General features: G+C 44.6%; 1 protein-coding gene across 3 annotated transcripts in view; it reads left to right on the top strand.

Annotated features, from left to right (window-relative positions):
• The window catches only part of slc10a7 (solute carrier family 10 member 7), a 13,448-nt gene extending 11,510 nt beyond the window's left edge, over positions 1-1,938 (top strand). For 2 of the 3 annotated variants that reach the window (XM_083937234.1, XM_083937233.1), the window contains one exon: positions 1,100-1,938. In XM_083937234.1, the coding sequence (XP_083793360.1) occupies positions 1,100-1,132 (33 nt within the window). In that variant the 3' untranslated portion in view covers positions 1,133-1,938. The remainder of the gene's footprint in view (positions 1-1,099) is intronic. The other variant, XM_083937235.1, reaches the window with a different exon arrangement.
• The last annotated feature ends 9,003 nt before the right edge of the window (positions 1,939-10,941 follow it).

Here is a 10,941-nt window from a genome sequence, read left to right as displayed (position 1 = left end):
TGTCCCCCCCTCCAGGCCCGTTTGTACTCACACTACCTGGGCCTCGGAGAATGCTTCTTGCTGCCTATACGTCATCACGCCGTAACACGTCACACGCATTGATGACGTCATGGCGATGCGTGGCTTTGTTTCCAGATCTTTCCGTAGACCTCGGAGTTTTTGTGCGTCTTGTCGACTGTTTTTGAATCTTTTCATCGACCAAATCTGCAGTAAACACTCCACCTCCGCATCACACCAACGTGAACCTTTCACCGCCATTGTTTGAAATGTCCGCTCATGGTCCCTCCTTCTTTTTTCTACGTCCCAACAGGCGCACAGGAAATGACCTCAGAACCGCCGTAGGCCTTGTGCTCGTACACGTGCGCTCGTGCTCGTACACGTGCAAACGTGCTTTACTAAAGCCCACCTCTCCCAAACGAGCTGTGGACGGCAAGCGTGCCGCTCCTAGACGTGGTACGGTTGCACTCACACTGGTCAAAGGAACCAGACTTTACCCGTGAAACGTGCTCGGGCACGGGACGGAGGCACAGTGGGAGTGCGCCCTGAATTAATCTGCAACTATTTTGCCAAATAGAAAATCAGTCTCACTCGTTTTTTAAAGAAAATAAAAGTCCAAATTCTCTGATTTTAGCTTCTTAAATGTGAATATTTTCCGTTTTCTTCGTCCTCTGAGACGTAAAGTGGACGTCTTTGAGTTCTGGACAAAAAAAGGGACATTTTCACCATTTTCTGACATTTTATTGACAAACAAGTAATCGATTAATTGAGATTAAGCAAATAACCGTTAGTTGCAGCCTTTCCATTCCCTGGATGAGGGTTACACATGAGGCCCCAGGTGACCAGAGTTGAACTGCGTTGGAGGCAGAACGCTCTTCAAACTTGCGTCGCACCAAGAGGATGAACAAACGTGTGATTGCTTTAATCTTAACGGATAAACGCAGCGGACTCACTCAGAGGTGCATGCTCGCCGCTTCACTCTGTCGCCTGTTTAATCCTGATCGATTCGGTGTTGGTGGCGGATCTTCTCCTCCGACTTCCTCACGCTCAAACGCACGATTCTCACTTTCTCACTCTCTGTGTCTTCTTCTCTTTTGTCCAGGCGGCGAAACTGTCGACGCTTCAGCCCGTCTGACGCAGACGGACCGAGTGTTATCGGCGTGTTTGCGCTGTGACGGCGGAGGGATACGGAGAAACAACGTGCCTTATAACGAAACAACCAACGGAGACCTCGGAGGGGACGCGGCGCACCTGCGGTCGCCTCAACGTCCTCACTTTCTACAACGGAAAAAACTCACATTTCCACCAGATCTTTTATATTTAAGAGAAAAGTAGGAGTTGTATTTTTATATGAAACACCAAAATATTCCTGCAGAAGAGCAGATCGTTGTTGGAGCGCAGGAACAGGGGGCGCGGGACTGTTACGGGACGTTACTGGGACCATTATATTTTTACTTTTCTCGCTCTTTTCTACTTTTTTCTACTTTAATCTTCCTCCTCGCTGTCACTGCCGGTGAACGTGGACCTTTTGTGACGTGTGTTTCTCCTGAAAGACTCAAACTAATGCTGTAATCTGTGAAATATACAGTATTATAATAATAACACGGCTGTTTCTGTCACTCTCTCTATGATAACGTGTGAAGTCGGGCTGTGGTGAGTTTACAAACGGTGGTGGTGGCGCTCTGACGCGAACACTGAGGTAGGGAGTCGCCATAACCTTCCCTGGATCTCTGCAGGTTCTTTACGTCTCTTTTCTTGGGTTATTCACATATTTATCGGTTTTATGTGTTCTTCATCGGGGGTCAGCGACCTCCGGCACGTTCTTTAGAGAACCTCTGTTTTTCTGACCTTTAAGTGTCGTTATAATGTTTCAGAGTCATGTTAAAGGTTGAATGTGTAGAATGAGCAGAACGGCTCCATCTAGTGTCTCAAGATCGTCGTCTCAACAACAAAAAAGAAGTCCAGCAGTGGGGTTGCCGGGTTGGTCAGACCCGGCCCAGTAGCTCCAGGAGACCGGAGTCTGTTTGAGCCTGTTTGAACCCGTCCCCTCCAGAAAATCACAGCATCAAAACAAGGATTAGAGGAGTTTGACCGACCGTTAGCGTTAGCCGTTAGCGTTAGCCGTTAGAGCTAAGTGCAGATGAAAGTGATGTTAGCATCCAGGAGCAGCGTAGCCATGTGGGCGTGCGTTTGAATGGCGTTCCTCTCCTTTCTCTCAGTCCATGGAGTGAGTGCTCGGCCTATAGTGACTCTGGTTGTTGCCCGTCTCCGCTCACTCAGCTGCTGGGACAAAGAAGCAGCTGCAGGATTGGCTAACTCCATTTCACCCAGTGCCAGCCTACAGTAGCTGCACCCAACAACAGACAACCGTGGCAACCAGCAACGCCCAACGCTATTGGCTGCTGCTATGAAAACACAACGGGACAGGAAGTCATTGTCAAATATTAATTCAGACTAAATATATTTTTTAAGGAAAAGCAAAACTTTCATTCTGTTTCCCTCAAAACGCCCGTGGGTTAAAAAAAAAATAGCTTTTAAAAAAGATTCTACACGTTCAACCTTTAAACAAAAACCAAAGCATCAAACAATGAAGCACTTGCATTAAGACGTGATTAGCTCGGGGCAGTACGGTGAAGGCATTCAAAGGTCTTTTTTAACCACTAATGCTGCTGAAAATAACAGCAAACCTCTGCAGCAGCATGAGAAGAGTCCCTACACACACAACAAAGCAGCATCAGCGTAGTTAGTGAAGCCAGAGTTTATTAAAGAGTGTTTTAAAGACTTACCTACTGGCCCCTGTACCAGCTCCTCTCATAGTAAAGTCCATTACAGTGGAAGGAGCCCATTGCTGCTTTGTTTTGTGGTTAAAAATGAAAAGATGTCCCCACAAAATGAGCTTAAAGTGACCTGATGACGTCACAAATGTCTTCAGAGTGAATCAAATGTCCCAACATGATGAAAAATGTCTTTAAATGTTTTGTTTTGTCCAAAAATATTCAGTTTAATGTGAAATCAAACAGAGAAAATCAGATATTTCCAGGTTTCAGAGGCTGAAAACAAGATTTTCTGATGAAAACTAAAAGAAAAACGACCCCATGGTTGAATTCATGTGATTTTATAAAAACAAAAATAATATTAAAATAAATATAGGCATCAATAAAATGATACAAAGCAAAGAAAGTGAACTTTCCAGGTGCATTTCAGGTCTTTTCCACATATAAAACAAAGTCAATCCCAAAGGAAGGAGCTCATTTCTGCTTTGTTGTGTGTGTAGGGACTCTTCTCATGCTGCTGCAGAGGTTTGCTGTTATTTTCAGCAGCATTAGTGGTTAAAAAAGACCTTTGAATGCCTTCACCGTGCTGCCCCGAGCTAACCACTGTTAGCCACGCCCGGCTGTTAGCATCTCTCCTGGATTTCACCTTTAATAGTTGTTACAGAAACAAACTGTCTCTTGGTTTATTTGATGAATGTAAGCGCGGAAAAAGACCCTGGGATGATTTTGTGCTGGATTTACACTTAAACTGTGGTTATTCACATATTCCTAAGTGGACGACTGTTACTGCGAAGGTCATTAAAGCCTCTACAGCACAAATGCCATTTCACAGGCACTTTTTATTGATTGCATAATGAACATCAGGTACTTTTATCTGTAGCGGATCAGAAGGAGATGTGTGTTATTCACATTACATGTCCTGGATCCTGAAGTTTCAATGATGTGCTGCTCAACGGTCCAGGTATCTCTTGACCTGTTTAAAACTGTTAAGTATTCCTCTATCACAGGGGTGTCAAACTCAGGCCCATGGGCCAAATCTGGCCCGCGGTGTAATTATATTTGGCCCCAAAGATCATATCAAGGTTCTATGAGAGCTGGTCCGTGAGTATAAAGCACATACACGTCTACATGAGCATCCATGCTGCCAGCCTCTGCAGACACACTGAATCCACCCCTCCCCAAAAACGACCCAAAGAAAGATGGAGGACAGGAGTTTTCAGCAGATGATCTGTGTGTGAAGGTAAAGAGCTGTTTGTCTCGTCTGCACATTTGCAGTGTTTTTTTCATTTTTTAGTAAAGAAAGTTGAAAACACCACAAAAAGTGAAGAATCGACTAAAAGCAGATGAAAACACCACGAAAAGGTGAAAAAAATAACTATAAACAGACGCAAAACAGCACAAAAACGTGACAAAATTACCAAAAACAGTTTGTCTCGTCTGCAGAGTCACCGTGGCTGTAACCAAAGAATCAAACATGAGAAACACCACGACAAGAACAAGGAGCTGCACTGGAAAGGGTCAACGTTACACATCTGGAGAGAAGGGACACATGCACATTTGCACGACTAAAAACAGATGAAAACACCACAAAAACGTGACAAAATTACTAAAAACTGTTGAAAACACCACAAAAACGTGACAAAACGACTAAAAACGGATGAAAACACCACAAAAATGTGACAAAACGACTAAAAACGGATGAAAACACCACAAAAACGTGACAAAATGACTAAAAACGGATGAAAACACCACAAAAACGTGACAAAACGACTAAAAACGGATGAAAACACCACAAAAACGTGACAAAACGACTAAAAACGGATGAAAACACCACACAAACGTGACAAAATTACTAAAAACTAATGAAAACACCACAAAAACGTGACAAAATTACTAAAAATGGATGAAAACACCACAAAAACGTGACAAAATTACTAAAAATGGATGAAAACACCACAAAAACGTGACAAAACGACTAAAAACGGATGAAAACACCACAGAAATGTGACAAAACGACTAAAAACGGATGAAAACACCACAAAAACGTGACAAAATGACTAAAAACGGATGAAAACACCACAAAAACGTGACAAAACGACTAAAAACGGATGAAAACACCACAAAAACGTGACAAAATTACTAAAAACTGATGAAAACACCACAAAAACGTGACAAAATTACTAAAAATGGATGAAAACACCACAAAAACGTGACAAAATTACTAAAAATGGATGAAAACACCACAAAAACGTGACAAAACGACTAAAAACGGATGAAAACACCACAGAAATGTGACAAAACGACTAAAAACGGATGAAAACACCACAAAAACGTGACAAAATGACTAAAAACGGATGAAAACACCACAAAAACGTGACAAAACGACTAAAAACGGATGAAAACACCACAAAAATGTGACAAAATTACTAAAAACGGATGAAAACACCACAAAAACGTGACAAAATTACAAAAAATGGATGAAAACACCACAAAAACGTGACAAAATTACAAAAAATGGATGAAAACACCACAAAAACGTGACAAAATTACTAAAAATGGATGAAAACACCACAAAAACGTGACAAAACAACTAAAAACGGATGAAAACACCACAAAAACGTGACAAAACGACTAAAAACACATGAAAACACCACAAAAACGTGACAAAAGAAAGAGGGAGAAAAGGAGCTGCACTGAAAAGGTTCAACGTTACACATCTGGAGAGAAGGAAACATGCACATTTGCACGACTAAAAACTGATGAAAACATCACAAAAACGTGACAAAACGGATGAAAACATCACAAAAACGTGACAAAATTACTAAAAACTGATGAAAACATCACAAAAACGTGACAAAATTACTAAAAACGGATGAAAACACCACAAAAACGTGACAAAACGACTAAAAACGGATGAAAACACCACAAAAACATGACAAAACAACTAAAAACGGATGAAAACACGACAAAAACGTGACAAAACGACTAAAAACGGATGAAAACACCACAAAAACGTGACAAAATTACTAAAAACAGATGAAAACACCACATGCACATTTGCAGTGCTTTCTTCTTCTTTGTAGATTTTGAGTTTGGCTGCAACTTTGTCCCAGTTTTTAAATTCGGCCCACTGTGAATTTGAGTTTGACGCCGCTGCTCTGTCACATTAAGGCGGCTCGTCCTCAGACTCGGCTTAGACGCAGGAACATTTGGAGAACATTCTTGTATTTGTCGTCTGATCAAACGGGGAAAAACACTCAGGGAATTATCATTAGCAGCTCGTTTTTACTCCACTGACCCATCTTTTTTGCACAGATGGCATCTTCTGTCACCTCGTTTGGATGAAGTTATAATCAGCTGACAGACCCGAGAGGCTCTCTAACACACTAATGACTAAGCAACCGCCGCTGTCATCCACAAAAACCCGCAATAAAAGGGTGAAAATCAAGAAAAACACAACGTATAATACTGAAAATATACTTTATTGTGCATCCGTACGACTGAATTTGAATTACAAACAGATAAAGTGTTGATGTTTAATACTGTCGATGACTAATACACGCATACGTTATCTAATTATAAAGTTATAGAGCGGGACTTGACGCCCGTGTGTCAGTAAAAGACAAATTAAACGTGTCCACCAAGACGGTGCGTGTTTATGCTAGCCTAGTCTGCGAGTACCCTACTATCCTACCTGTTCTCCTAACATGTTGGAGGCAGAACGTTTCACAAACTAGTTGGAAAACAAGATTAAAAGTCCAGCTAAGTTGTTAATGGTTCCTTTAGGCTTCAATGATTTCACTTCATAGCATTAAGTGGGTGGAACAAACTACTAAAGGTGGATATAGAGCATTGATGGTGAAGCTAAAAGTGTTAAATGACGTCCCAGAGTTGATTATTTCGGCCTGAGTCGAAAACTCATGGGGTCCAAATTACAAACGGTTCACCCCAAGAGTGTGCTCGGTCTATTTCACCAAAGTCTGACGTTAAATGTTTGTGTAAAAGTGTAAAATCTGGTGCTAAATGAATATTAAGCCTAAATATAGTCACTGAATATGATCCATCCTCTGAGGGTCATGAATACCCACAACTCCTTTTCATGACAGTCTGCCAGGTACTGTTTTAGATGCTTTGTCAGGCACCAAAAATGTGTTGGAGGAGAGCGTTTAAGCTGATTGTGGTGTTAAAAAAGAAAAAGATGAATGAACACAACAAGGTATTACAAGGACACCCCGCGGATATCTTGCGCTGGACCACGACGACTGAGCGACGGACGGACCAACACCAACACCGACCGACAAAAAGACTTAAAACAACCTTGTTTCGTACAAGTAGGACTATTATTTTCATGACTTTAGAAGCTAACAGGAAAGATGTGTTAGACTAACTAGCTTCCAATAATCAAGGTAACTTTGTATATTTGTATTTCTCAGTTAGTAACAGAGCAGCCGCTCTACTCCGAGTTCCTGGCTGGCTCCTTTGTGTTGAAAGGAGCCAGTTGAGGTGGTTCAGGATCATCTAGTAAGGATGAACCCTGGGCGCCTCCCTAGGGAGGTGTTCCAGGCACGTCCAGCTGGGAGGAGGCCTCGGGGAAGACCCAGGACCAGGTGGAGAGATTAGATCTCCACACTGGCCTGGGAACGCCTCAGGATCCCCCAGTTAGAGCTGGTTAATGTGGCCCGGGAAAGGGAAGTTTGGGGTCCCCTGCTGGAGCTGCTGCCCCCGCAACCCGACCCCGGATAAGAGGCTGAAGATGAGATGAGTTAGTAACAGAATGCTACACTACTTCAGTAAAATCTAATGTTGCTAAGGGCGCCTTACCTAATACAATTATTTCTGCCCTTCCAGCATCTCTGATTTTAAGAAATATTTTGGTACTTAAAACTTATCGTTGTGGGCAACCTTCAGTCTCCAGGTGACGCCAGGATATCGTACTCTGCGAGGAGCACGAAACTGTTCTCTCGGATTCTCCGGACTCTCACCAAATCTCCACACTCCTGGACATGGAGCAGCCCCCTCTCTCCTCTCCCGTACTCCCTCTCCCTGTCGTTCAGCGTCACCCCTGTCCGTTTGCCACAGGCCTGGCGGTAAACGTACCTTACCCCGACCACCAGCACCATGCCCAGGCCAGCTGAGCAGCCCAGCAGCATGCCCAGCTCCCAGGCACTGTGTCTGGGGATAATGTCTGGATACTTCCCTTCCTTGTCTGGAGTTGCAGGAGGATTGGAGGGATGTTTGGGTTTGGTGTCAGCGTTGGGAAGGTTTGGTTTCAATCCTTGGCCAAGATTTGGTTTGAAGTTTGGGTCAAGGTTTGGACGGGGTTCAGGGTTTGGGTGAACCACTGTTCTCTGTGTTGGTAGGTTGAGGTTGGGCTCAGGATCAGATGGTGTGATGTGGTTTTGGATTGGCAACTTTGTACCAAGGGTGAGTTGTTGCAAAGGCACAAGGGAGGAGGTGGATGTGAGAGGGTTGTAGAGAGAACGACGGGGAGCTGGAGAGGGTCCTGGATGAGGGGAGGTGGACTGGGAAGACACCAAAGAAGAAGAGTTGGCAGATGGGTTTGAGGAGGATGAAGAACTGAGTGAGGAGGGAGGAGATGTTGAGGTAGGAGGAGAAGAAATGGAAGAAGCTGATGAGGAGGTGGTGGAAAAAGAGGGTGAAGGAACAGTTGGACGTGTGATGGATTGCGAGGAAGAAGTAGACAAAGAAACTGAGTAAAACAAGGGAGCTGGTGAGTGATATTTGGAGGAGTTGGAGGAGGGTGTGGTCGAAGAGGTTATGGAGGATTGAACAGGGGAAGTAGAGGAAGGTTGAAGAGAGGGCAAATGAGGAGGAATGGAGATCGGGGAAGGAGTAAACAGAGCAGAAAGTGCCGGAGTTGTTTTGGGTTGGTTCTTCATGGAGGAAGAAGAGCGAGAAGATGACAAAGACCCATGGGAGAGAGAAGTTTGTATGGACACCAGGGTTGAAGCGCCAAAGGGATGAAGAGGAGCAGAAGGGTGATCAAGGGAAGAGACAGGCGAAGTATGGGTGGAAGGAAAGGCTGAAGAATGAGTTGTAGACACTGAAAGGGAAGTAGAAGGGGTGGTTGAGAGAAGGGATGCAAAGACTGGGCTCGTGGTTTGGAGCTTTGTTGGAGACTGAAGATCTGTGACCTCTTTACCCTCATCCAGTGTGAAGGTTGGGTCAAACCTCGCAGTGAAGGGCAGAGGTTTGATGGATGGAGGAGTTTCTGAGGACTGAGTTTTCCTCCACCCAAAGGTTTGTTCCTGTGGGGCACCAGATTTGGAATAGGGCTGGGACCATGGTCGGGGGGAGGTACTCGACACCTCAGTTGGTGCGTCAGATGTGGACTGGTTTGTCTGGGGAAAGTTAGTTTGACCCTTAGTTGGAGTTGGGATAGTTTGGGGAAAACTGCTCAAAGGTTGAGGTTGAGGAGGACTGTTCAGAGGTGCAGTTGTCTGAAGCAGAGGGGGAGGTGGACTGGTTTGCCTCTGTCCAGTTTTGTTTCCAGATGGACTATTTTCAGGCCGAGGTGTCGGTAAATTGCTTATGGGCTTGTTGGGAATCAGCTGGAGGGATAGAGGGTTGGCCTGAGTAAGGGGTGAAGTTGTATGAGACTTGAGAAAGGACTGAAGTGTGGGAGTTTTGGATGGTCGAATCAGGCTTGGTGAAGAGGATTGGGACATGGAGAAGGGCTTAGATGAAGGTGACTGGGAGAAGGGCTTAGATGAAGGTGACTGGGAGAAGGGCTTAGATGAAGGTGACTGGGAGAAGGGCTTAGATGAAGGTGACTGGGAGAAGGGAAAGGTCTGGAGAAGTAGTTTGGATGGAGACGTTTGAACCAGAAGAGGCTTGAGTTGCGGGTGCTGGGTCTGGGGCAGGGACTGGCGACCCATTTCATCCTTGATTAGTATAATTTGGGACTTGATTAGGCTAGTCCTCCGTGGTTGTGATGAACTTCTCTGGGGCTCGATCTTTATTGAACGAGTTTGGTCCTGGATTGGTCCTCTTGGATTCTGGGATGTTGGTCTTGTATTGTGGGGGCTGTGATTGGTTAAAGGTATTGCTGTGATGGTGGTTTGGGGATTTAATGTTCTGTTTTTTGTTTTAGGAGTGGTCAGTTTTGGATCCTGAAAGTTTCTTCTACCTTCCTTCAAAGTGGCGAGGGAAGCAAGGTAGTGCAGCAGGGAAAGAGGACTGGTTGAGTTTGGCACTGTTTCATTGGGCAAAAGTGTGGTCGTAAGTTTAACCCCTCTAGCCTCAGCTAAGGAGAAAGCTGCTGTGGGAGGAAGGAGGCTGGGTGAGAAAAGAGAGCTCTTGGGGTCCTCGGTATGAGTAAAGGGGCTTCCTGTGTCTCTGCGCGCCTCTTCAGTTACACCTGAGAGGGATCCTGAAGTTGCATAGTTGTCAGTCTCACTGCCTTTGGTTGCATTTTGAAGAGAACCTAAAGTCACAGGACTGTTGTTTGTATCGACCACCTGATGTGTCACGTGGTAACCTCCAAGAGACGCCAAAGTCACAGAGGTGTTCATCTCCAAGACTGGACGAGTGACTTCTGTGGATTTTTCCTGAGATTTGTAGCTGAGGGTTGCACTACTAGTTGTTGTAGGAGGTTCTAGGGAAGCAGCAGGGCTGTTTGTCTGGCTTCCTTGTTTGCTTGGTGTTTTTTTGTCTTTAAGAACTGCAGGCAACAAGGTAAGAGATGAACATTGTATTAGGATGAGGTGTGGATAGAGAAACAGAAAGATAGTCATTGCAGGATGTCTAGCTGGTGGATTGCCTTGACCCTGAGGTATTGCATGAGTTTTAGACCACAGACTCACAGACATGTACTTCTTCCTGAGTCCATAGGCTGCTCCTCAAGCACATTTAGCATTGTGGGAGGTGCATACCTGGCAAAGCAGTGACTTCATCTTCCTGTAGTGCGAAAATTGAATTCCCTCCATCCATCCCTGTGATGTTACTCCCACTCCAATGACTGTGACTCCCATCGCGCACCACTGCAGACTGAATACCAGCCCAGTACACAAAGTAAGACTTCACCACCGTCATGCTGAAACGACAAACAAACAAGAGGGTTGCAGGGTTTCTGTAAATCTTTGACTGAATGTTACGATAGTTGTTTGAAACCCTGAACTTACTAGAACCTGATGTCGCCCATGGGTGC

The sequence above is a fragment of the Echiichthys vipera genome (assembly GCF_963691815.1).
Source record: "Echiichthys vipera genome assembly, chromosome: 22".
Lineage (NCBI taxonomy): Eukaryota > Metazoa > Chordata > Actinopteri > Perciformes > Trachinidae > Echiichthys > Echiichthys vipera.
Note: the sequence above shows the minus strand (reverse complement) of the source record. Positions and strands in the feature narration are given on the sequence as shown.